General features: G+C 53.5%; 2 protein-coding genes across 4 annotated transcripts; one reads left to right on the top strand and one right to left on the bottom strand.

Annotated features, from left to right (window-relative positions):
* Window positions 1-2,272: 2,272 nt before the first annotated feature.
* MPST (mercaptopyruvate sulfurtransferase) lies at window positions 2,273-10,267 on the bottom strand. 3 transcript variants are annotated; one of them, XM_079714127.1, is made up of 3 exons: window positions 10,231-10,267; window positions 5,122-5,743; window positions 2,273-2,860 (listed from the first exon to the last, which is right to left on the bottom strand). In XM_079714127.1, the coding sequence occupies exons 2-3, from the start codon at window positions 5,714-5,716 to the stop codon at window positions 2,562-2,564; spliced, it is 894 nt and encodes a 297-aa protein (XP_079570253.1). In that variant the 5' UTR covers window positions 5,717-5,743; window positions 10,231-10,267; the 3' UTR covers window positions 2,273-2,561. The 3 variants fall into 3 exon arrangements, with proteins under 3 accessions (XP_079570253.1, XP_079570255.1, XP_079570254.1); XM_079714129.1 differs by lacking the exon at window positions 10,231-10,267 and adding an exon at window positions 9,565-9,658; XM_079714128.1 differs by lacking the exon at window positions 10,231-10,267 and adding an exon at window positions 9,469-9,568.
* A 330-nt stretch (window positions 10,268-10,597) lies between these two features.
* TST (thiosulfate sulfurtransferase) lies at window positions 10,598-17,506 on the top strand. Its single transcript, XM_079714126.1, has 2 exons — window positions 10,598-11,207; window positions 17,037-17,506. The coding sequence occupies exons 1-2, from the start codon at window positions 10,613-10,615 to the stop codon at window positions 17,333-17,335; spliced, it is 894 nt and encodes a 297-aa protein (XP_079570252.1). The 5' UTR covers window positions 10,598-10,612; the 3' UTR covers window positions 17,336-17,506.
* The last annotated feature ends 9,282 nt before the right edge of the window (window positions 17,507-26,788 follow it).

Below are 26,788 nucleotides of genomic sequence, written 5' to 3'. Positions count from 1 at the left end.
AGGAGGAAAAAGCCCCAGCTCAAATCAGCCGGGGTTCCTTGCTAGCGGGGTAAGGATGGTGGGTCTGGGGAGGGGGGTGGGAGCCTAACCAAATCTCCTTGCTTAAATCTCATGACTCAGCTCAAGGTGTCTCCTTGTGGAGCCTGGGAGACACTTGGCCACCTTCCACAAGCTTGCCGTGTGTTTCCAAACCCTGAGTTCCACTCCCTTCTCCCTTTGATCCTGAAATTGGGAAAACCAACTCAGGTTTTCCTAACCCACTGGAGAGGCTCCTACCCTGAGAATTCTACCTCCAGTTAGGCTCCTCTCTCAAAATAGCTGTGTGCCCTTAGGCAACTCACTCAACATCTCTGAGTCTGTTGTAAAATAGATCATTTCGCTATTTCTCTCTAAAAATATACCATGGGCCAGTTTCTCCTTCCTGGCTGGGAGGCTCTTCCAGGGCAGGGACACAATTCTCATACTCACGTTCCCCGCCCCGCCCTCTGCCCGCCCCCCACCACAATGCTGGAGGTACAGGAGGCACTGAACATGCTGAATAAGTAAAAGCCCTTTAAAAAATAACAAGAACACTTGATATTGACTCTGTGCCTGCCACCAAGCTAAACAGTTTCTATGGATTCTCTCACTGAACCCCCATATTGCTCAAGGAAGGTACGATTACTCCCATTTTAAAGATGAAGAAACTGAGGCTCAAAGAGGCTCAGCCATGTGTCCAAAGTCAGGCAGCCTTGCATGGGGCAACAGAGCCAGAAGCCAGATCAGAGCCTCACAAGTGTTTGCTGACAAACCAAGCTCCTTGAAGAGGCAGAGACATTTCCAGCAGAGAAAATGAAGTCTGTCTGAAACCAGTGCGAAAGGAAGGAAGTTTCTAAACTGTTAAATCCAGCCCCCAGGGGAAGGAGTTTATGACGGGCAGACAGGGGTCCCCTCCACATGGGGATCCCTGTCTACACTGGTCCTGACTGCTGTGGTCAAGTGTGGCCACTGCTCCTACAGCATTGGTGCTTAACTGGGGGGTGATTTTTGCCTCTCGGGGGATATCTGGTCATATCTGGAGACATTTTTGGTTCTCACAACTGGTTGGTGCTGCTGGCATCTAGTGGGTAGAGGCCAGAAATGCTGCTAAACATCCTCCAATGCACAGGACAGTACCTACAACAACAAAGAATGATCCAGTCCAAATGTCAGTCGTCCTGAGGTTGAGAAACCCTGAGCTGGAAAGATGGGACTCAGCACGGGGCTCTTGGCCAAGTCCTTGTCTGAAATCCCTTCTTCTGAAGTACGTATTATTCCTATTTTATAGATAAGAAAGCTGAGGCTCAGAGAGGTGGGGCCTACTTTAGACCTCTTATTCAGAAAACCAGGATTCTGTCCTGTTGGTCCCCCACAGATCCTGTGGTCTTTGGAGACACAACTCAGCCTCAGAGGAAATGTGTTGGGGACTGTAGGTGAGAAAGAGTAAATTCTGAGAAATCGGGGTCTGGTTCCAGCTCTGTTGTGAACCCATCACGTGACCTTGGGTAAGTCACTTCCCCCTCTGGTTTTTTTTCCTTCTAGGGTTCCCCCCAGTACTGGCTGACACCTGGCCCTTTGCTACCAAGAGGTGCCCCGGGAGCTGGAAGATGGGGAGGGGTAACCCAGAACCCAGGTTCTGACAGGGGGAGCCTGGGGCCTTCTCAGACACCCATGTCTACCTCTACACAAAGACAAACGCAGAGGGAGGAGAACAGAGCCCCTACTGGGGAAGCCTTGGGGGAAGGGTTCCCCTTGAGCATAAAGGATCAAACCCCCAGACTGCCCGACCCCGGGGAGCTCCCAGAACTTAGCCTCCAAGTGTGACTCTCAGAGTCAAGAGCTAGATTCTCCTCCGATTTGGCTAAATTCTGCCCTTCTCCAGAACATCCTGGCTGGGCTGACACAGTACTCCACAGCGTGGGATAGCTTCCCATTAAGTTCTGGAACCATCTCTGTCTTGAAATGAGATGTACGGCTTACCTGCAGGGGGTGTTTGGGTGTGATTCCAGACAGAGCACAGCAGATGCACTTTAAATAGCCCAGAAGCCAGAAGGGAGAGCCCAGTCATAGAAGTAGAAGTAGAAGACAGTTCGCTGGGAGACATTCAGTCACAGGACTGGAAGGGCTCTGGGGCCCCAGCACCGCTCAGAAGGCAGGGACAGCGTCCTCAAGACCCTCCGGCTCCACAAAGCTCCCTCGCTGGGCATGTTGGAACCACTGGCCAAAGAGCCGAGGAAAGCTGAGGCAGCCTCAGTTAGAAGGATTTAGCACTTGACTGTTTTATTTCCTCAAGAGAGGGGAGGTGGGGCTCCAGCTCAGCACCACGTGGGCAGCTCCCCTCCCCCTGTTCCCACCACCACCTTCTCTGCTGCCTCCACTGAGAGCCCGCGAGGCAGCAGAATTGCTGGCCTCTGGGATGTCACCCTATGCGCCACCTGGGTTGGAGGAAGAAACCCTATACTGGTCAAAGCAGAGTCAGAACCACCAGGCTGGGCACTGCTGGTGGCTGGGTGTCACCCGAGCTTCCTGTGTCCTGCCAAGCCTCAGTGGGTCTTCCCCCGGCCCTCGGAGATGACATCCTCGGGCTGGGCGCGCATGTACCACTCCACCCAGGAGCCGTCATAGAGGGGCACGTCGGGCTTGCCACAGAGGTAGGCCCCCAGTGCCACATGACAGGCTGTGACGCCGGAGCCGCACGTGGCCACCAGGGGCTGGGACAGGTCCACCTTCTTGTCCTGGAAGAGGAGGCGGATCTCCTCGGGGCTCTTCTCCAAGCCCTCCTTGGTCATGAATTCCGTGAAGGGGATGTTGATAGTACCAGGGATGTGGCCGGGTTCGATGCCTGCAGCGGGACAGCAAGATGCAGGGAACAAATACAAGGGCGGTAAGAATGGCCCCTGCAGTACCGAGAGGCTTCCATGCAGCCCCGGTGCTAAACCCCCTATATGCATCGTCTCACGCAGTCCTCACAGCCAGGAAACCCGGGCACTGTTTACAGGAATCCCTGTTCTACAGGTAGAGATGCTGAAGTTCGCAACTGTCCAAAGTCACGCATCTAGCAAACTGCTGCCTGGAATGTGAACCCAGGCCTCAGCTCTGAACCCAGGGTGGCTACTGCCAGAGGAGGGCTGTCCCCATACCTCGAACCCCACCAAGCAAGGCACGCTTCCGCTCCCTGCCGGACCGATGTGGCAAATTAGAGGCGCACTTGGCCAGGTCTGAGGCTGTGGAGTGGGGACGATGGGGACGGTGATATTCTCCACTGATTTTGATGGAGCCTGTACACAAATCAGCTCAGCCACCTTGACAACAGGCCTGCTGGGTGTTTACTGTTACCTCCCATTTTACGAATGAGCAAGCACGCTTGAGGTAAGCATTAAGCACCCCTGTAAAGAGCCACAGCGAGGGAAGCACATGTTAATTTTATCACTTCCCGTTTCTTGAGTGCATCCTGTGTGTGCAAACACAGGGCTAAGTGCTTTACACACTTGCTCTCATTTGACCCTCACCGCATCCTTTAAGCTCTGTGTTCCGCCCTGACTTTGACGTGCAGAAGCTGCAGTTCAGAGATCAAGTGACCTGCCAGATGTCACACAGCCGGTGCAACCTGGGGCAGGGCTCTGAAGCCAGGTCTGGCTCTGGCTCGCTGTCCTATGTTGCTCCACGCCCCCCCAGCCCCACCCCCACCCAGGGGGCTGAGCTGAAGTGCCCCACAGGTTCAAGGCGGCATCCCTATTAGGCTGAACCATCTTAAACTGCCACCGATGTAGGTTCAAAAATTGTTGGCTAGCATAGCACAGGGAGATCAGCTCGGTGCTTTGTGACCACCTAGAGGGGTGGGATAGGGAGGGTGGGAGGGAGGGAGATGCACGGGGGAAGAGATATGGGGATATATGTATATGTATAGCTGATTCACTTTGTTATAAAGCAGAAACTAACACATCATTGTAAAGCAATTATACTCCAATAAAGATGTTAAAAAATAAAAAATGGTTGGCCATCAGCAGCTTCCTGCAGTTTGACCTTATGTCAACAGCTCTGCAGGGTTCCGTGTAGCAGGGGCCTTGTGAATTCACCAGACCTCTCTGGGGTATGGACTCCGTCCAGCTACTGGGTTAGTCTTCAGGATGCGCTGGGAGCGTGCATGATCCTTGCCCTCAGGTCACCCCAAACGGTGCTAGGACAGGGTGAACCCAAGCTACTCTAGAAACAAAACAGAAGCTCCATCCAACCCTGATGCGGGGGAATGGGGGTTGCCCTTCAGGGAGAGCTTCCCAGAGGAAATGGCAAGATCCTTGCACCCTCCTCGAAGCAGACACGAGACAAATGGCTGGGGGATTACTGGCTGTTCACTGCAGTTAGAGGTACTGGAGTTCAATGCCTGGCTGCTTCGTGAGATCTCGGGCAAGGTAGCCATTCTAAGGTTCCATTTCCCCTTCGGTATGATAACAGTACCCATCTTGTGGTACCCATCAGTAAAAAGCTCACACCAAAGTGGCCACTGACCCACCTGTGTTGTGGGGACCTCTCCCCACCTCTGCTCCTTGCCTGGGGAACCCAGCCCATGGGCAGAAGGCCCTGCCCCAACCCAGGTGGACAGCCACACTCTATTCAGTTTCCGCGGCAACCTGGGGCAGCTACCTCTCTCTCTACTTAGCGCCCCTCTATCCTGCCCTCTGCAAGACTTTGGTCCCTCTGAGGGCCTTTCACTCTCCACCCCAGACTCCTCTTCCCCGGCTTCATCCTCCTCAGAGATGGTCCTAGACCTGATCAAGCCCCCTCTCTTTGGGGCTCTTCCCCAACTGGGCCTGCCCACCCCTCCTATTTGGCAGTGACCCCTACATCCATAGTACTGGGGTGGGGCTGTTTGGGTTCTCACACTTATACTGGGCCCCCTGGGTTCCCAACTAGTTTGGGGTGGAGGTGGGACAGGTATTATTGCCCCTACTTTAGAATAACGCCAGTGAGGCGACTAGAAACCAATTCTCGGCCCCCACCCCACGCGGTGGCCTTTAAAGGCAAGGGCAAGGCGAGGGCAGTGCTCAGGGTGCGCCTGACCCCGCACCCCAGGGACCTCCCGGGCCCCTCGCACATCGGGGTTACCTTCTCGGGGCTCGGGCTCGGTGCCCCGGAAGCGGCCAGCGGCGCGGGCATCCACCACCTGGAAGCGCCGGGATTCGAGGTTCTCCTTGATGTCCTCATATGTCTTGACGTAGCCGGGGTCCAGCACCGCGTGGAACTCTTTGGGCTCCGGACGGCTCTTGCCCGCACTCAGCGGGAGGCCCTGGCGCAACCAGTTGCGGAGGCCGCCGTCGAGAAGCGACACGGTGCGGTGGCCGAAGGCGCGGAACATCCACCAGACGCGGGGCGCCGCATAGAGGCCCTGATCGCTGGCGTCGTAGACCACGACGTGGGTAGAGGCGCTCACGCCCAGGCGGCCTGCGTACTCAGCGAACTGCGCAGCCCTGGGCAGCATGTGGTCGTAGGGCGACGTGCGGTCGCTGCACTGGTCGATGTCAAAGAAGGCGGAGCCCGGGATGTGGCGCTCCTCGAACTCGCGGTGCGCATCGCGGCCCAGCTTGGGCAGGTACCAGGAGGCGTCGAGCAGCTGCAGGGGCTGCCCGGCCCGCGGGGCCCGGAGCGCTTCGGCCACCCACTGCGCCGACACGAGTGCGCGGAAGAGCTGCTGCGAGGCCATGGCGGCGGCGACACTGGGGCTGCAGGCCTGGGCGACAAGGAGGATGTCAGAAGGGAATCGAGGAAGAGGCTGGCCAGGGGTGGGAAACGCCTGTGCCACTGGGACTGGGGCGGGGCTGGGGCCAGGGCCGGAAGGGGCGGTGGAGCCCAGGGAGGTCAGAGTCCAGGGAACGTGGAAAACCAGCGGTGGTGAACCCAGAAGCAGACGTGGGTCACCGGGACCTCCCCTCTGTTTTCCTGCCAAGCCTTGGATATATATATACACAGAGCAGTGACCGAATGACCGTGACCCCTTGGAGGGGGCCAGGCGGGGGCCCTTACTGGTGCTTGCTGCGGGGTGGATAGGGAGAGGGCCCAAGCAGGGGAAGGCCCTGCTGGTACTTTAAGGCAAGTAGGGACAAAGTCCCTCCCTAAGATGTAGCTCAGCTTTGCTTGCAATCAACCAAGGTCCCTGGTGGAATTCACTCATTCATCAATCATTTATATAAGCAGCCTCAAAGGAATAGCAGTTGGAATTTACTGAGTCCTCCCATGTGCCCTTTAATTCTCACACCTTACACCACTGCAGGACACAGGGTAGGCTCTCAATTATTTGCTGCATGAGTAGCCTCAAGAAGGTTGCTTTTCTCCTCACTGTTTCACAGAGGCGACACTGAAGTTCACAGAAGTGCACTAACTTGACCAAGGTCAATAGCTAAGAAGTAGTGGTGGTGCCAGGCCTCAAACTAGGCAGTCCAGCAAGGTCAGATTTTGCCCCTGGAGTTTCCTTTCTGGAAATAGTGACTTAGGGCCTCACTCCCTCCCCACCTCCTTTCCCTTGCGGGCCAGTAGCTCAGAGTACAGCAGTTCACCAGCGCACCATGACAAGTCAACTCACGGCCTTCCAGGGCAGAGATGCTCCAAAGATGCTCCAAACGTGCAGAGCGCCTAGGCAAGCACCACCCCCCACCCCCACCATCCACCCTGTCCATTAGGTGCCTTTGGGCAGGGTAGAGAAAGGTGCCACTTCAGCCAGGCAGAGGCAGAGCCTCACCAGGGCATGGGGCTGGGTGAGTGGAGTGTGAGCTGCAGGTCAGCTCCCCCCACCCCGTGCAGGGCACAACCTTGCATTCATACCAGGCAGCCCTGGCGCCAAGGGGAAGGGGGTGGGTAGGGAACGGAGCGTGTTGTGGAGTGCCCTTGCGGGCCATATACTAATGAGGGCCACAGCCTTCAGTAGTGACTATGTGGGGTTGCCTGTTTCTGAATAAGACCACTGGTGGCTAGAGATATGAATGCCTTGCCCTCGGTCACAGAGCTGGTCAGGGGCAGCCTCAGGATTTGCAGCCAGGTTGCAACTTCTCAGGCTAGACTTCTTCCCCAGCCCCGGGTCAATGACGACCAGGGCCTAAGGAGTCCACGGTGGATTACCTGGTGCCCAGCGCCCTCCTGCAGTCTCGCTGCAGCCTGGCTTTTAGGAACCATGTTTTCCACGTGGCCAGGCCCTATGCTGGACGCTAAGAAACTCTTGACTTTGTCCGGCCCTGGGAGTTAAGGCAGCCACAGGCCTGCTCGAGAGACAACATAATTGCAGAATTTCTGGAATTCAGTGGGAGCACGGAGGGAGGGGGGGTGGGGGGGCCTGCTAGCTCAGCCTGGGGTGGAAAGGCGGGGGAAGGTGGGAGGAGGGGAAGTCCAAACTGATTTGATGCGCTCAAACTGGAAAACACAGTTTGACCTTCAGGGTGAGGCTGCCAAAGAGGCTTTGGCTAAGGGGCGATCCCAGTGCAGTGCCTGTGGATTCCGCCGCAGCTAGATAATTTGGGGGGATACAGCGGGCCCCTACTTGAAGACCCCATTGTGAACCACAGCGGCCCCTGCCCCCTCCCCATTCTTGAGGCTCCTTGGTGTTTTCCCCAAGGATCCATTTAGAGTGGAAAGAACCCTGATTTTGGAGCCAGAGCCCCTCCAAATCAGTGCAAATCCACTCCCCTGCTTAACTAGGAGTATGAAAGCGGGCATGTGAGGGTCCTTGCACCATTTCCATTTCTTATGGTGGAGCTTCCAACCTTCACCTCTTACAGTGAAGGTTAAATAATGAACGTTGAGGCGCCACCATAATGCCCTGCATATGGCTGGTTTTAATCATCATTAAAAACAGCTTCGGGCTTCCCTGGTGGCGCAGTGGTTGAGAGTCCGCCTGCCAATGCAGGGGACACGGGTTCGTGCCCCGGTCCGGGAGGATCCCACATGCTGCGGAGTGGCTAGGCCCGTGAGCCATGGCCGCTGAGCCTGCGCGTCCGGAGCCTGTGCTCCGCAATGGGAGAGGCCACAAGAGTGAGAGGCCCGCGTTCCGCAAAAAAAAAAAAAAAAATCCCATTATTTCTTCAAATTTACTTCATAGGTGGCCTTTGAACCGTCAGCAGCAAGTCTAGAATCTTAGAATTTCAGGATTGAGTGGGACTTCAGAGGTCTGAGGTCATCCTGCCACACACACACACGCACACACACACACACACACACACACACACACACACACACACACAGCCCCCTGTGCTGGATTGGCAGTTCTCAGAAGGGACCGTGGGAGGTAGAGGAGGTTCCGGAAGAGCAGGCTGTGTGTGTCATTGCAGGGTGTGGACCAGGTCCCCAGGCCCTGCTCTGGGAGTCGAGGACCCCAAGACAAGCAGGACAGCCCCAGGCCCGTCTCCAGAGTGTACACAACTGTGCTAGGGGAAGGGTGAGTCCCAGGCTGCCATCTGGGGTGGGCCCTGGAATAAGAGGGCTCCAGTCAGACTGGGCATTCTGCAAGGCCTTCCCCAGTCTTGTCCTTCCTGGTACCCTCTCTCCCTTGACTGCAAAGCACAAACCTCAGAGGATTCCCTGGGTAAATGCTTATCAAAGTATGAATTTTTGCAACTTTCGGTGAGAATATAATTGTTTCAGAATAAAAACAATTTTTTAAAGGGGGATGAGAAGAGCATTCCAGGCACGTATAACAGCATATGTAAAAGCTGAGAAGGGGCCGTGGTGTCCCAGCCAGCTCGCAAGAACCAGTTGTTAGATTTTCAGGAATTAGGCCAACTGGTTGTTAAACACAGCCACCGTTAAAAATTAAATTATATACATTTACAATGAAATAGGTTAAATTAAGGACAAAGGCAGTTTTTTAAAAGTATGTGGCTTCAGGGATGAGCAAGGTAAACAAAAGCAGCCCCTGCCAGGTGGGTTTCCCATCGGGCTTAACAAACAGCCTGGCCTCACTGCCACCGCAGGCCGCTAGGCAACTCGCTGGGCCTCTCTCTCCGGTCTTTAAAGTTTCTGGCCTACTCCGCAGGGTTGTTGTGGGAAGTAAGTGACACCCGTGGGAGTACCCAGTAAAGTGCCTCGCCAAGCAGGCCTGGACAAATGTTAGTTCCATTTCACTCTAGCAAGTTCTTTGCCAGTTTGTCCTCCTGGAGCCTCTGGGTCAGCTGGCCTCCCTGGCTTCTCCGTCAGGCTTTATTAGTCCTCCTCCCTCCTACCCTCTCCGCGGGCACCAGGTGATCCCGCCCCCCCCAGGTCCCCCTCCCCCTGTCACTCACCCCGACCCTACCCTGCGGGCCGCCCTCAGCTGCCGTGGACAGCCATCCTTAGGGTGAAGCCAGGGGTGTGCCTTCCCTCCGAGACTGCGGCCCCCTGCTCCGCTCAGGCCCCGCGGGGGAGCCCGGCGCCGCGCACCCCGACGATCGACCTCCCCCTAAAGAAAGGCAAGCGCAGCGCCGCAGCAGTTACCCCAGTCTCGGGCTCCCGGCTTCCGGGTTCGGCCATGGCCCCGCGCAGAGCGCCCCCTCCCCGCGCTCTCAGCTGTCCCCCGCTCCCGCCACCAACCTGCGGCAGGCCAAAGGGAGGAGACTCCGGCACAGCCCACCCCGAGGCCGCTCGGGACCTCAGCTGCCGGCGCCTTCCACTGGCCAGGCCTTGCGGGGGGGGGGTGCCCGCGCCGCCCAGCCCCGCTCCGCGCCGCCCCCGCGCCGCCCGGCGCCCCCGGCGCATCCTCGGGGGTCCGAGAGACGCCACGAGCCCGGGGGGTGGCCGGGGGCGGGCGCGGCGCGGCGTCGGGGGCGCGGGGCAGGGCGGGCGGCGTGCGGTCCACCCCCGGGCGGCGGCGCGATGGTGTGGGCCGGCCGGGGAGTTGCGGGCTCAGGGTTTGAACCTGCCAACTTCTCCAGCCGGCAGGGGCGAGCGCCGGGGCGGCGGCGAGGGCGAGTGAGTGCGGCGGCGTGGGGCGGACGCAGGCGCCCGGGCCGCTCGGGATTGGGCTGCCGACCGGACCACCTGCCACCCAGGGGAGGGTCCCGGTGGCGAGAGCGGGGCGGGGTGCCCCGGGAACCCTGGACCCAACTAGGGCAGAGGGCACTGGACCGGGCCGGACTCAGGCATTCAGGAGGCGGGCGAGCCCAGGTTGCTGAGAGGCCGCAGGAAGGTTTGCTAGACGAGAGGCGGGGGCGAGGACGTGTGCGAACCCTTCCCCATGCGCCCACTCCCCTACCCTACCAGGAAAGGGGGCTCTAAGCCCAAGATGCCTTCTTCCCCCATCTTGGACATCTTTTCGCCTCACTTTCTGGCAGGATCCTGAGGGCGAGTATTGTAGCTCCTGGGGCCAGACTCCCTGCCCGCCAGCTCCTCCATCTGGAGCCCGCTTGCCCCACCCCCTTCTGCGCGGGAGGGGGGCGCAGGGAGCGGCGGAAGCAGGCTTTCCTTAGGGAAATCTGCAAACCTAACCCCACTGCCTGATTGCTGTAAACACGACACCCGTGGGGGAGTGCAGTGGGCAAAAAGCTCCTCCTCCCAGGCCCCACCCCACTGCACCCACAGTCCTCATGCCAGTCTCTTTCCTGGTTCCCACCCGCGCCAGGTGATACGGAGAGCTGAAACCATGGTTCAGCAGGTGCTGTACCGGGCGCTGGTCTCCACCAAGTGGCTGGCCGAGTCCGTCCGGGCTGGCAAGCTGGGCCCTGGCCTTCGAGTGCTGGATGCCTCCTGGTACTCGCCGGGCACCCGCGAGGCCCGCAAGGAATACCTGGAGCGCCATGTGCCCGGCGCCTCCTTCTTTGACATAGAGGAGTGCCGGGACAGAGCGTCGCCCTACGAGATGATGCTGCCCAGCAAGGCGGGCTTCGCCGACTACGTGGGCAGCCTGGGCATCAGCAACGACACTCATGTGGTGGTGTACGATGGCGACAACTTGGGCAGCTTCTATGCGCCGCGGGTCTGGTGGATGTTCCGTGTGTTTGGCCACCGCACCGTATCCGTGCTCAATGGTGGCTTCCGGAACTGGCTGAAGGAGGGCCACCCGGTGACATCTGAGCCCTCACGCCCAGAGCCAGCTGTCTTCAAAGCCACACTGGACCGCTCCCTGCTCAAGACCTACGAGCAGGTGCTGGAGAACCTCGAATCAAAGAGGTTCCAGCTGGTGGATTCACGGGCCCAAGGGCGGTACCTGGGCACACAGCCGGAGCCAGATGCAGTAGGTAGGTGTCCCCGTGGTGGGGATGGTCCCTGGGAAGCAATGCCCAATGGAGAGATGGGGAGTAGGATGTCTGAGACCCTCTCCAGGTTTTGCCCTCAGTACCCCCATGCGGGCCTCAGTCTTTCCATCTGTAAAATGAAAGGGTAGAGCCCAACCTAAAGGCTTTTCAAGCTCTGATGCATGAGGACGTACACATGTGTTCCCATAGCCACATGCTAAGGCGCGACCTAGCATCTGTGTGGAGTGGCATCAGCAGAGGTGACTGATGACATATCCACCCACGTCCATGCCCAGGCGCTAGCTCCACCACATGCCCCAAAGTGTCCGTGAGCCACACATGCGTCGCTGAATAGAAGCTTCCTCAGGACCTCTCTAGTTCTTCAGAAATTCTTAGAGACATGAACAGTGCTCCTCCCCAGCACCCCATCCCTCCCTCCAGCTCTCCCTGACCCCCTGACCTTCCTTAAGTTACTTGCTCAGTTAAGTGGCAGAGTTAGGATTTGAACCCAGTGCTGCCTAGTTTCAAACCACTGCTCTAAACCGGGATGCACCAGCATTCTGCCCACTCCCCACCTCCGAGGGCCAGCAGGGAGCCCCTCCGCTAGGCATCTTTAGGGAGATGGCTCATGAGTTCTCTCGTTTGGACAAAGGGTGTGTGTCGGCGGGGAGGGTTCTACACTGCTGGAGGTGGGGGGAGTCTCAGGAGAGGAAATGCTGCGTTCTAGCTAGAAACTCCTAACAGAGAGGACCACAGAGGCCTCGCCATCACCCCTTCTGGGCGCCCTCCAGCCCCTGCCTGGACACCTCTGGTGGCCAGGACCTCACTGCTCTCAGGGCCTCTCGGGGCCCAGGCTGGTTGAGCCCACAGGATGGCTGGAGGGGGCCGCGGCTCTGTCCTCAGTCAGGGCGCCTCTGTGGAATCCAACTGCTGTGCAACGTTTGGACTAACTTGTTGAAAAATCCCTTCCTTTCTGTGCCTCTGAGGAGAGAGCGCTGTGAAAGCTGCTTCCAACACTCTTAGAGCTGGAGGGCCTGAAAGGTCACCTCATCAGTCAGAAGAGAGGCTGTGGTGCACAGACGAAGGAGTAGGTCAAGGCCACTTGGGTAGTTAGTGGAAAGCGCAGGGCTCTGCCCTCCCCATCGTGGCTTTCTCCGAGCCCCGTGTTCTTCCTGCCCAGCTTGCTCTCTGAAGTTCTGGAGTTGAAGATTCAAGTTTGTTTAGCACCTTCCAGAGACTCCTGGCACGGAGCTCCTGCAGCCTCCTCCTGGCCTTGGTTCAAGGCACCTTCTCTCCTTGGGACTTAAGCTGCCGCTGGAGGGAGGAGAGGTGGAATTGTTTCTCTAGCTGCTCCCCAGCTTGCTCTGAAGCAGACAGAATAAGTAAAGGGAGAGTTTAGAGATGCCAGATCCCATCTCCTTACTCCCATTTTAGAGGTGAGGAAACTGAGGCTCAGAGAGGGGAAAAGCCTGCGGCTGCAGGTAAGACCTCCTGGAAGCCCCGAATTCTAAAGTCCCTCCCCCTCTCCGTGGCCCGCTTCCCCCCTCTTCCAGTTCCCATCTGGAGACCAGGGAGCATGGACCCCAGTTTAAGCCCTGCCCCTCCTTTGTGCTGGGACCTCAATCAGTTAATTGCTTGGCCTCTTTGGGTTCCCTTATAAAATGAAAAGAGTAATGCCAGGCCTACCCACCTGGCTGTGTATTTATTAAATGCAGCAGTGGCTGGAAAGGTCTTTTGAGAAGGGTGAGGAACTGTGCAAAGGCCGGGCCGCCTGGAAAGCCTCCCGGACAAGACATTTGGGGAATATTAGGGCACGTGAGGCTCTGCTGAGTTCACAGCCCCCCGCTTGTGGTGGGATCACAGAGACACCCCGTGGGCTCAACTGTCCAGATGGGTGTCCCTGGAAGGAAAGACCCCCAAGAGGAGCTGGAAACAGGGCCTTAGAAAGCCGACAGCCACTTCCTGCCCCTTTCAGGCTAGTAACTTCCCCTCTGGCCTCAGTTTTGTGCCCCCAGTGCCTTCAGTCCTGTTTGTAAGGGACAAAAGGTGAGAGTCAGACAGACACGAGTTTACTTACATCCTGGTGTGGCCTCGGGCAGTTCCCTTCACCTCTGAACCCTCCTCCTAATGAAAGGAACACCACTTACCTTGTAGGAGCCTTGGGGAAAGGGAGAGAACAGAGGTGGGAGTTGAGCCAGCTCAGTGTCTTTATAAACCTTATTCTCTTTTCCTCCCCACCGCCCACCCCATGTGGGGGGTCCATGAGGGTGAAGAGGGAGGATATTGACCCCCTAATGCGTACTATTATTTGCAGGACACTTTATATACATTCTCTCCCGGGTACCTACAGCAGCCCGACAGGAGAGGCAGGCGGGGGTTCAAAGTGGTCCCACTTTGCAGGTGGGGAAAGGGAGCAGAAACTTCTCTATCCAGACACAGAGGCCAAGACTTGACCCCAGTCGCAGGATCAAAGTGGTGTTATTTCCCAAGGCCACTGCTTTGTAAGCAAACAGGGGGATGGGCTTGTGGGGGGTCGGGGAAAGGTCATAGCTTTGAGGTGTTGCTTCATATTGCATCATGGGGTTGTATGGCTCCTGCCTGTGTCTCCTTCCAGGGCTGGGGACTGGGGTGGGGGTCAGGGGGAGTGCTGAGCAGCCTCCCAGCCGCCAGGGTTGGGGGCTGCCCACTGTGGCTGCCTGCACTGGGTTCCTTAGTGTCTTTAGGACGAAAGCAAGAAAGAGCTACACAGGTTTTCCTGGCCTTGAGAACCCATACCTATCAGTGACCTGAGGGACGCTAACTCACCAACTCGACTAGCATCTGCTTGGCCAAAGCTGGAACATCAAGTCAAGTCCCAGACCTCTGAGCAGGCATCAGGAGAGGTCATCTCAGCCATTCCCCTGCTTCAACCACTCTTTCCAGGAAGGCTCAGGGTAGTCAAAGTACATAGGCTTTGGGGTTGGGCACACCTGACTGCACATCACACCTGTGCTGTGTGTCATGGGGCAAGTTACCTCACCTCTCTGGGCCTGGACCCCCCATTCGTGCCAGGAGGCTCATCTCTCTCCCCAGCTCTGTGAGGATTGAGGAAGATAAAGTTCTTGAGATAGCCCATTGTCTGGTGCCAGAGGTTTTGAGCTTGGTGGCACGCCTGCTGGGGCCAGAGAGAGCCACAAGCCTGCAGCTGAAGCTGGACTTGGAGCAGCAGCAGGATCCCTTGCCCCTGGGAGCCAACCACCTTTCCCCTCGTTGGCTGTTGCCTGTTCTCCGAGGTTCTCTGGCCAAGTTCATCTCAGCCCTCCCCCCATGAAGGCGGCCAGTTCCTGCTCATTTAAATTCCTCAGACAGGCCCTGAGCCTTCCCAGGCAGAAAGGGAAGGCTCCCACCTCCCGATGCTGGCCCAGTGTGGGGGCTGGAGTCGGCAGAACGCCCTGCCCCCAACTTCTTTACTCAGAGAGGTGCCTTTTATTAATTAGAAGAAAATAATAAAGCTGTTTCATCAGGGATGGGTGGAAAGAAACAAAACAGCGTTCAGGACGCAACAAACACTTGTGCTCTTCAATGCACTTAAATCCAGCCCACGGCCTGGGTACTGAAACTTTTTTTATTTTTGGCGGGATTTCAGTTCCCCGACCAAGGACTGACCTGGGCCCCAGCAGTGAAAGCATGGAATCCTAATCACTAGGCCACCAGGGAACTCCTTGAAATATTTTAAAGTTGGATTTCTTGGAAGAGAACACCTTTGAAGCCAACAGACCAGTTGCCCTTCATCGGTAGGGTCAGTACACATCTGATCTTAGATCAAAGATTCCAGGCAAAAAGTGAAATCACAACAGGAAGAAATCACTATAATTTTATAAGTCAGGGGACTTCCCTGGTGGCGCAGTGGTTAAGAATCTGCCTGCCAATTCAGGGGACATGGGTTTGAGCCCTGGTCCAGGAAGATCCCACATGCTGTGGAGCAACTAAGCCTGTGTGCCACAACTACTGAGCCTGTGCTCTAGAGCTCGCGAGCCACAATTACTGAGCCTGCGTGCCACAACTGCTGAAGCCCGCAGGCCTAGAGCCCATACTCCGCAACAAAGGGAAGCCACTGCAATGAGAAGCCCACGCACCGCAACGAAGAGTAGCCCCACTTGCCGCAACTAGAGAAAGCCCGCGTGCAGCAACGAAGACCCAACGCAGGCAAAAAAAGGGAAAAGTTAAAAAAAAAAAAAAAGGGAAATCCTTTTAAAAAAAATTTTATAAGGCAGGACATCTAGTCAATCAAAGGAGCTCTTGATTCGTGCCAGCAAATTTTGAATCCTCTTTGGCCTCGGGGTGAGGAGAATGGGACTTTGCTGGCATGATTGCTCACCTCCTGGGTGCCCACGGTCATTAGGGGTTTTTATCTGCAGAGGTTGACTTCCCAACAAGCCTGTGAGGAAGGTGGAGTTATCTCCCCATTTCAAAGGTGGGGAACTGAGGCTCAGACGTGCAGGGCATGCCTGGCTGCACGCTGGTGCCCTGATTACCCCCGGTCAGGTCCTTTCCCTCCCACTGCTGCCCAGTCTGGTCCTGCCCTGCCCCACAGTCTGGGTTAAGTGGGGAATTTTGGAGGAAGGGGAGCCCAAAGAGACACCCCGACCTTCCTCGGGTCCCACTCCCAGTGCCCAGTCTGCCAGGGTGTAGGGCACTTGAGGACAAGGCACCTTGGCACGTGGCACCTAGGCCTTGGCACGTGGCACCAGCTCTGGCCATAGCCCAGCCCCATTTGCCCCACATGCTGGCTATTCTGAAGCCAGATTTGGCAGGGGGCCTTACTGGGTGCAGAGGAGGTTCTGGAATGGACCCTGGAGCTAGCCTAGCCCCCATTCTGCTTCCGTCAAAGCCTCTCAGGGCTGCTAGGAAGGTCCTGAAGGGACCACACCGCCCCCATTCTCACCTGTCCCCCATTGTAGGTGGGGAAATGGTAGAGAAGCAGGAGCATCTGAGGGTGGCTTGGCCAGCTGTAGTAAGTCGGTGCTTTACCCTATACAACAGCCCTTACACACGCAAACATTCATTCCTACTTTACCCACGGGGACACTGAGGCTCAGAGAGGCTATGTGACTTGCTTGAGGTCACCTTGCCAGTAAGTGGCAGAGCTGGGTTTTGAACTTCCGTCTAAAACCAAGTCACAGGCTCTTTCCACACTGTGTGCTTGACAGGAAAACCACGGGACTCGGTGTAATCCTGGGTCTGCCTTTACCTCTCTGTGTGGCCTCAGGCTAGCCTTTTCACTTTGCCAAGCCTCAGTGTACTCATCTGTAAAATGGAGTGACATTATATTTAGTGAATTATGTGGTTATGTGTTTAACCTCTATCTTCCTTGCTAGACTGTAACCTCCCCGAGAGCCTGGGCTGTGTCTCCCCTTCACCACCGTGTTCTCAGCAATAGCCCATAGCATTTGCAGTCATCGTCCCATTTGCTGTTCTCCACAACCCTATGAGATAGGTACGTACCACTGAGCCCATTTTACAGATGAGAAAACTGAGGTTCAGAGAAGTGAAGCAATTTGCCCAAGGTAAAGGTTAGTAGATGGTAGAGCCAAGACTCCTCCCTGTCCTCTCAAGCAGGTAGGACATTCCTGCTTCAAGGCAGATTTTGGCGTGGGGGGGTGGTGTCATGAGCACTGGATGTAGGTAGGGCTGGAATAAATTGAGCTCTGAGAAGGGCAAAGATGTTATTTTTATTTGCAAAGCTCCCTCTCCTTATAGCCACGGTTGATTGTGACCTCCAGGCCCCACTTACCCCCACTCACTGTGTCGCTCCTAACCCTGTCCTTCCCTTGGTCCTCTACCCCTGCCCAGGACTGGACTCGGGCCACATCCAAGGCTCAGTCAACATGCCCTTCATGGACTTCCTGATGGAGGATGGCTTCGAGAAGAGCCCGGAGGAGCTCCGTGCCATGTTCGAGGCCAAGAAGGTGGACCTCGCAAAGCCCATCATCGCCACGTGCCGAAAGGGTGTCACTGCCTGCCACATCGCCCTGGCCGCCTACCTCTGCGGCAAGCCCGATGTGGCCATCTATGACGGCTCCTGGTTCGAGTGGTTCCACCGGGCCCCCCCGGAGACCCGGGTGTCCCAGGGGAAGGGCGGGAAGGCGTGAGCAGTGGCCTCTCCTACCCTCGCCCACAACTCCTGCCAGTGGAGTGACCCCAGAGTGGCCCGCAGCTGGTCCATGCCTCATTGGCTAAGGAGATGAACAAGTTTTTAGAGTTAATGTGTAGAGCGCTCCTTTTCCCAACAACACTGGAATAAAACTGGCCTTTTCCGAGTAGCTGTGTGAGCCCGTTTCTCCCTTGGTTCCATCCTTACCCCATGTTTCCTTCTCCTTCAGATTCCTTAGAATCCACCGAGGAAGGGAACCTCCACACCCACCCACACGCTGGGGACACTGCTTTATTACTTAGTTTTGGCAAAGGAAGCCGCCTCTTGCCGCCTGTCAGATGGAGCACGCTGGGACCTTTCCTGGAAGGGGTACCAGGAAGCCAGACAGAGAGTGAAACCTAGGTTAGCCGGTGCGCCAACCCTTCCTGCTGTGGATCCAGCCCTCTGGGAGGAGGGGGTGGGAGGGGAGACAGCTGGTCTTCACCTGAAATGAGTGTTCAAAGAGGTGTCCCACAGGCCCTGGGGCCTTTCAGAAGAGGTGATGCTCAGAAGCAGGTCAACTCAGTGTTCACTGCAGCACTATTTACAATAGCCAAGACACAGAAGCAGCCTAAATGTCCATCAATGGAAGAATGGATAAAGAAGTTGTGGTACATATATACAATGGAATATTACTCAGCCATAAAAAAGCATGAAATAATGCCATTTGCAGCAACATGGATGACCTGGAGTTCATCATAGTAAGTGAAGTAAGTCAGACGAAGACAAATATCATATATCACTTATATATGGAATCTAAAATACGATACAAATGAACTTATTTACAAAACAGAAACAGACTCACAGTCTTCGAAAGCAAATTTATGGTTACCAAAGGGGGAAGGTGGCGGGGGGATAATTTAGGAGTTTGAGATTAACATATACACACTACTATGTATAAAATAGATAATCAACAAGGACCTACTGTGTAGCGCAGGGAACTCTACTCAACATTCTGTAATAACCTATATGGGAAAAGGATCTGAAAAAGAATGGATATATGTATATGTATAACTGAACCACTTTGCTGTACACCTGAAACTAACACCTTGTAAATCAACTATACCCCAAAATAAAATGAAAATTCCATTTAAGAAAAAGACACAACATTGTAAATCAACTGTATGCCAATTAAACAAAAAAAAAGAAGAAGTAGGCCAAAGGAAGGTGGTCTCCACCTTGGGTGCCCTTCCTGGATCAGGATAAGACCCTTTGGGGAGCGATGGGGGGAGGGGCTGGAGAAGCAGCTTCAGCCCCTGGGAGAAGGTCTTTGAGCTCTGGCAGTGGGAATCAGGAAGCTACAGGAGAAGAAAGTAACTTGGTAGACTGGGACCTATGTGACTGGATTTGGAGTTTCCTGGAAACAGGCTGTCTAAACCCTCCTTTGGGGCTTCAAGATGATTCCAGGCCCCACCTCATGGGTATTCTCTGATCCCAGCTGTCCAGTCTTCCTGGGTTCAGTTTGGACAAGAGTAGGGCCAGGGACCAAGGTTGTCAGCGATGGACCCCAGCCCCTAACCCAGCATTGGGGCAATCGGGTGCTCTGTTACTGCTGAGGGTGTTGGGTTAGTGGCAGGGGGCTGAGGGCCCATGGGGTCTGCAGTGGAAGAGGGCCAGGGCAGTCTGGACCCCTCTTGCTTCCATGCCATCCTTCTCCTACCAGCTTTAGGTCCCTTATTGGAGCCTTTAGGGGCCAAAGAGCCAATCTCAGGGGATGAAGACTCTCCCTCCTCCCTCTCCTCCTTCTCCAGTCCCAGGGCTCATTCCATCAACATGTTTACTGAGCACCTACTGTGAGGTGGGCACTGGTCCAGGTGCTGGTGACATGGCAGTGAACACAGTCTCCCTCCTCGTGTGTGCTTCACATCCTACCTGGGGGAAAGAACAAATGTATATATATATGGTATAAGATGGTGACACAAGTGCTGTGGGAAAAAAGAGTAATAAGGGGAATGGGAAGTGTGGGGTGGGTTACGATTTTTTTGTTTTTAAAGGGTGGTCTGGGAAGGTGAGCAGAGTCCCAAAGGAGGTTAGAAAAGTAAGTCACATAGATATCTAGGGAAAGAAAGTTGAAGCAAAGGGAATGGCCAGTGCAAAGACCCTGAGGCAGGACTGGGCTTGGTGTGTTCAAGAAACAGAGGAGACCAGCATGGCTGGGGCCAAGGGAGTGATCAGGAAAGGGGGAGGAGATGAGGTCAGAGAAGGGGGTGGACATCTATGGTAGGGCCTTGCAAATCAACAGAAGGACTACAGGTTTTACTCTGGTTGAGATGGGAAGCTACTGGAAGGTTTTGATGAGAGGGGTGACATGATCCAAATAAGTTCTAAAAAGATCACTTGGCTGCTGAGGTGGGAAAGAGACTTGGTGGATAGACTCTAGGGTTGTCCCCATAATCTCTGCCTCCTGATGTCCACCCCCTGTGCAATCCCCTCCCTTGAGTGTGGGTGGAAACTGCAACTTGCTTTTAACCGACAAAATATAGCAATGGTGTGGGATGCTGTCTTATCTTGAGCTGCTATAATAGGACTGTCTGGCTTAAACAACAGAGGTTTATTTCTCACGGTTCTGGAGGCTAGAAGTCCAAAATCAAGGTGCCAGTGGATTTGGTTCCTGGTGAGAACTCTCTTCCTGGCTTCTCATTGATTGTGTCCTCACATGTTGGAGAGAGAGAGGGGAAGAGGGGGAGAGCAGTGCTCTGGTCCCTCTTTCTCTTCTTCTAAGGACAGCAATTCTATCGTGGGGACCCCTCATGACCTCATCCAAACCTAATTACTTCCCAAAGACCCTACCTCCAAATACCATCACATTGGGAGTTAGGGCTGCAACATATGAATTTAGGGGGGACACAAACATTTAGTCTATAATAGTTGACACTTCTGTGATTACAGTACATGAGATTATAATACCCATCTTGTGCTGGGCATTTTCCTTTGCTGGCTTGGATGAAGTGAGTGACGTGTTGGAGGCCCACATAACAAGGAACCGAGGATGGCCTCTGGCTGAGGCCCTCAGTCCAACAAACCATGAGTAACTGTGTCCTGCCAACAGCCTCATGGTCTTGGAAGCAGACCCTTCCCCAGTCGAGCCTCAGAGGAGAGCACAGCCCCAGCCAACACCTTGACTGCAGCCTTCTGAGGCTCCAAAGCAGAGAATCCAGTTAAGCCATGCCCAGACTCACAGAAACTGTGATAAATTATGTTAGGCTGCTGAGCCTGTGGTAATGCTGTTATGGAGAAGTAGATAATCAATGCAGGGTACAAGAGCAAAAGAAGGAGACCAGGGAGGAGGCAAATCTGTTAACCCAGGCAAGGGGTGGTGCTGGCTTCTACCAGGGGCCAGGGGGGATGTGGAGGTGGCTAAAGGGGTCTGAGTCTGGTGTATTTTGCAGGACTTGCTGATGAATCACTTATGGGGTTGGCTTAGAATTACAGGTGACACCTCACTCCGTGCCAGGCAATGTGCTGGGCATTTCACAGAAATGACTAATCACTCCCTCTACTCAATGCTTTGTAATCCCAAGAACATCCTTCACACTTGATGGCATCTGAGCCCTCTCTGCCTGGCACGGAACCTGGCCTGTGGTGAATACTCAGGGGAGATTTTTAGTGGATGAGAGAGTAAACAACACCTGAAGGCACCTGCTGCCCTCTTAGTACTGGCTCTCCCTGGCCTCTGTTCCCCAGGGTGGGCCTATCATTCCACTGAGGTAACAGAGCCCTGTGTACAGTGATTGCCATGACAACTCCAATGGACGTGGGGGGCTGCCCCCCAGCAACCACCCACTGGTCTCCAGCAGCAGTTGTGCTGCACAGATCTGCACTCCTGGGCTTCAGCACACACCAGGGTGGATCACGGTTTTCTGATATTATGAGAGAGAGTGGAGAGGTGAGGCAGGGACCTTGAGGTGGGCCAGGGGTCTGCCAGGACATGGGGCTTCATCTTCCTTCTCTCTATTCAGAGTTGCTTGTGAGTGGAATGTTCAGACCGTAATAGGATCTACTTTCCCTCCCTCCTTGCCCGATGTCTCTTGGGATTTTCTCTCCAGGTCAGAAATGGACAGTGAGTCTACACTTCTGTTTAAGCCAGTCCAGGCCACTCTGGACTGAGGGTGCTATTGGGGCAGATGGGCAGCTCCTGTGGACACATCAGGTGGGTGGCTGGAGATGGGGAATGGGGACAGGAGCAGAAAGAGAATTTGAAGGAGATAGAAGTGGGGCTTGGTTTCAGCACCACCTGGGTGAGGTCCTATTTCTTTTCTGAGCCTCATTTTCTCCAACTGTGAAAGAGGGTGAGTTAATACTTTCTCCAAACACCTCACTGGGTCCTTGTGTAGAGAGACTAATCTATCTACTAGATGTGAGAATACTTAATACATGAGCTGTATTTGTCATCTCCTGCTTTATAACAAATCACCCCAAACTTAGTGACTTAAGAAAACATTCATTACCTCATAGTTTCTGTGAGTCAGGAATACAGATCTAGTTTCAATGGGCCATCTGTCTCAGGGTCTCTCACAGCCTGTGATCAAAATATTGGCCAGAGCTTCGGTCTCATCTCAAAGCTCAACTAGAGAAGGGCCCTTTCCATGGCCAGGATTAATTCCTCAGATTGTTGAACTGAGGGCCTCAGTTCCTCTTGAGTTGGTGGCAAGAGGCCCTCAGTTCCTTGCCATGTGGGCCTCTCCAGAAGGCAGCTCACAACAAAGAAACTGCTTCCATCAGTGCAAGAAGAGCCGAGAAGAGCCAGAGAGAGTGTGAACAAGACAGAAGTCACAATCTTATAACCTCATCTTGGACGTGGCATCCCATCATTTTCACCATATTCTACGGTTAGAAGCAAGTCAGTAGGTTCAGCCCATACTCAAAGTGATGGAATTACACAAGTATGTAAATATTGAGGAATAAGGGTCAGTGGGAGCCATGTTACTGCCCACCTCAGTCCACCCTCTAGCCTCCGATGATAAATATCCCTTCCACATGCAAAATACATTCATCCCCTCCCAAGAGCTCCAAAAGTCTCATCCGATTACAGCATCAGCTTCAATTTTAGAATCTGGCCCTATAAATCAGGTCCAGGTGTGGATGAGGCTCCTTGCATGTCACTCTTCTCTATCAGTAGATCTGTGAAACTAAGCTATCTGCCTGAACACACCCAACGTACAATGGTGTGGCAGATATAGGATAAGAGCTATAGATATTCCTGTTCAAAAATGAGGAAAAGTCAGACATGAAGTATTCACTGGTTCATAGCAATTCTGAAATCCAGTCAGGCAAATGTTGGACTTTCCTTGATTTGGTTTCAAGGTTTGGAGATAATTGTCCATGGCTCTCTGCTCTGCCATATGTATGGACTCTTGCTTTTACTTGATACGATATCTTTTTTTTCTTTCTTTCTTTCTTTTTTTTTTTAAGGGAGCACATGTTTGCAGCTGAGTAGTTTTCTCAGACTGTTTTCTGCCAGTAGAATTTGGGAGTTCACTGATCTCTTTTCCTTTTGTACTCTCTCCGTCGCTTTCACTCCATGCTGGCAGTATTTTCACCAATATACTTTTCTCAAAAGCTGTGAAACTTATAGGGATTCTCTCCATTAGACAAAAGTCACATTCTTTTCCACTGGGGCTTCTGTTGACGGATAGCATCCTTAAACTTCTGAGAGACCCTATTGTTCCATTAAGAGGATTTGTGAGGCGTGTCCTTATCTCTTTAAAGGGCCTTTTGTGGGGCTGATTAATACTCTGATCTTTCATCTTTCTAAGGATATAACAAACAGTCACAGCCTTGGCTACATTTTACCAACAGTCCTCTGAAGCTATTTCTTAATTTTAGCATCTTTTGACATCTGGAGAGGATGAGAATTTCCAAAAAGACTAAGTCCTGCCTCATTTTTATTTAACAGTCCTTCCTTCAAATTTCTCTCTCTCTTCTCACATTTCACTACAAGCATCAAGAAGAAACCAGGAGGCACCTTCAATACTTTGCTTGGAAATCTTCACTGGATCACCCAGTTCATTAGTCACTTATTCTGCTTTCCACATAACTGCTGATGACAGGGACACTATGTTTCTACCACTACATAACAGGGACCAGTCCTCCTCCAGGATCTAAGAACATCTTCCTCACTTCCTTTTGTGCCTTCACTGGCAGCATCCTCTAAGACCAGACTTCTACTAATAGTCTGTTTAAGGCAATTTAGGCTTTTTCTATCATGTTGCTCAAAATCCTTCCAGGCTCCACTGACTGCTTGGTTCCAAAGCCACTCCCACATTTTTAGTTGTTTGTTACAGCAGCATCCCACTCTTGGCACCAAAATACATATTATCTATTGCTGCATTTAAAAAATCACCACAAAGCTTAGTGGCTTAAAATAGTGGCTTAAATGCTTAAAAAAAATACAAATTTATTATCTCACAGTTTCTATGGATCAGGATCCTGGGTGTGGCTTGACTAGGTCCTCTGGCTCAGGGTCTACCATAGGCTACAATTAATGTGTCAGGTGGGCTGTATTCTCATATCAAGGTTCAACTGGGGGAGGAACCATTCAGGTGGTAGGATTCATTCAGTTCTTTTTTTTATTTTTAATATTTATTTATTTATTTATTGGCTGCATTGGATCTTCGTTGCTGTGTGCAGGCTTTCTCTAGTTGCAGCGAGCAGGGGTTACTCTGTTTCAGTGTGCGGGCTTCTCATTGCGGTGGCTTCTCTTGTTGCGGAGTATGGGCTCTAGGTGCGTGGGCTTCAGTACTTGTGGCTCGCGGGCTGTAGAGTGCAGGCTCAGGCACTGTGGCGCACAGGCTTAGCTGCTCCACGGGATGTGGGATCTTCCCGGACCAGGGCTCGAATCTGTGTCCCCTGCATTGGCAGGCAGATTCTTAACCACTGTGCTACCAGGGAAGTCCCTCATTCAGTTCTTTGAGGACTATTGAAATAAGGGTCTCTGTTCCTTACTAGCTTTGGCCAAAGGCCACCCTCAGTTCTTTCCACATGAGTCTCTTTGTAGGGCAGCTCAAAACATGGTACTGCTTCCATCAGAGCGATCAAGGCAAGGAGAGCCAGAGGAAGAGTGTGAACAAGACAGAAGTCACTAACCTAATCCTGGATGTGACATCCTCTCACTTTTGTCATATTCTTTTGATCAGAAGCAAGTCATTCGGTCCAGTCCACACTCAAGTGTTAGGCGGGGAACATAGTGTATGAATACCAGGAGGATAAGGATATGAAAAGTCATATCAGAAGCTGCACAATGACCAAACAAGTCAGAATTAATAGGGTGTTTTGCCTGGTGATTTTTCAAAGTTCATCTGATTCTTAACCTGCTCTGAGTTTACCAGAAGACCAACTTGCTGGGTGGCTTCAGACAAGTCACTCCTTCTTCCTGGGACCTCAGTTTCTTTACCTGTAAAATGAAGGGGCTGGGGCTTCCCTGGTGGCACAGTGGTTAAGAATCCGCCTGCCAATGCAGGGGACATGGGTTCAAGCCCTGGTCCAGGAAGATCCCACATGCTGTGGAGCAACTAAGCCTGTGCACCACAACTACTGAGACCCCGCACCACAACTACTGAAGCCCGTGTGCCTGGAGACCTTGCTCTGCAACAAGAGAAGCCACTGCAATGAGAAACCCATGCACTGCAACGAAGAGTAGCCCCTGCTTGCTGCAACTAGAGAAAACCCTTGCGCAGCAACAAAGACCCAACGCAGCCAAAAATAAAATAGATAAATAAATTTATATAAATAAATAAATAAATAAATAAAACGAAGGGACTGGATTAGCTAATCTCAAAGATCCCTTCCAGTTCTGACTTGCTGCTTCTATGCTTTCCTTATCCAATTATACAATAAGTTGTTTTATCCTAGTTGAATTACAAAATTCACAGAAGCCTTTAAAAAAACACATGCAATAAAATAAGAGAATATGAATAAGAAAAAGATCACCTAGGATAAAGGAATCCAAACTTGAAAGCTGCAGAGGCTTTTGAAGATGCCAGAGCTGACACTCTAATTTGACCCAAAGGCCTGTTCTTTGGAGGAAAGGCTGAGATCATCCCAGAGTCCATTCCTGCTCTTGGCTCTCCTCCACATTGGCCAAGCTGGTTCCTTTCCTTGAATGACCAGCTCGTAAAAGAATGGGCAAAATCCTATTTGCAGATAGGCAAACAGTCACCAGGATGGGGGGCTTGGGGCAATGCCCCTCCCAGCAAGGGGTCTGCTGGGGGCTCCTAGGGGAGTGTTGGGTGGTACAGATGGGGAAGAAAATATTATAGAAAAAAAAGATTGCAAAGGAAGAAGAGCAGTCTCAGGCCCCCAGTCTGTTTGAGAAGGGACTTTGAGGCACAGGTGATGGGGGTGACCAGGGCTTTCCACAGACAGCACAGCCTGCAAGGGTCCAGGAAGCAGGCCCATTTCCAGGAGTGGTGGGTGGATGGGGCGGGGGCTCCTGGGTGCCTGAGAGCAATGGAAGCAGCACGGAGGGAACTCTGGTCAGGGGCTGGGCCGACGGTCACAGGCCGTCCTGTTCAGCCCTCTCTGTCATTTGAGATGACCGTGTGTATTTCTTTGTCTGCAGAACTAAGCTTGGAATTACCTGTCCCAGAGCAAGAGCCGATGCAGCTGGACGACTGAGCAGGTAGGATGGGTGACCAGGGACATGCTGAATGCACATGCAGGACTTCTGGAGGGACCCCGTGGGGGCAGCAGAGACTAGCCCCCTCCACCTCTCCCTCAGTCTTGCTTTGGCCTCCAGACCCCACTATGTGGCCCTAACTTCCTCAGGGCTTCTGTTTGAAGACAGAAGGAAAAGGGAGGGCATGGAGTATTGCTGAGCCTCTCCCATCTGCCAGGCCTGGGGATTATGACCCCACTGCAGTGTCCCCTCTTGTAACCGAACACAAGTTCATGTGCCCGAGGCACAGTGAGGCCAAACAAACCGAAATATCGGAGTTTGGAGCAGAGAAAGTCTTATTGCAGGGCCAAGCAAGGAGAATGGGTGGCTCATGTTCAAAACCCCCAAATTCATTGATGATTTTCAGGGAGAAGTTTTTATAGGCAAAATTTAGGGTGAGGGCTGCAGGGTGTGTGGCTTCCTTCTGATTGGTTGGTGGTGAGGTAGCAGGGCGGTGCTCCAGGAGTCTTGTGCTTGGCCTGAAGTTACCATCCTCCACCTGCGTGGGCACCTTAGTTCCTGAAGAAGAACTGGAAGATATTGTTATGTATATTCCTTGAGGAGGAACCAGGACCCTGCTTTAATCACTGCACTATTGCTCTTTTCTTTTGTTTTGGCCCCACCACGTGGCTTGTGGGATCTTATTTCCCGGACCAGGGATTGAACCCGTGCAAGGGTGCAGAGTCCTAACCCCTGGACCACCAGGGAATTCCCTGCACTATTGTTTCTTGATTGTTCCTCCTTTGTTTCCGCATT

The sequence above is a fragment of the Hyperoodon ampullatus genome (genome assembly GCF_949752795.1).
Source record: "Hyperoodon ampullatus genome assembly, chromosome: 11".
Classification (NCBI taxonomy): domain Eukaryota; kingdom Metazoa; phylum Chordata; class Mammalia; order Artiodactyla; family Ziphiidae; genus Hyperoodon; species Hyperoodon ampullatus.
Note: the sequence above shows the minus strand (reverse complement) of the source record. Positions and strands in the feature narration are given on the sequence as shown.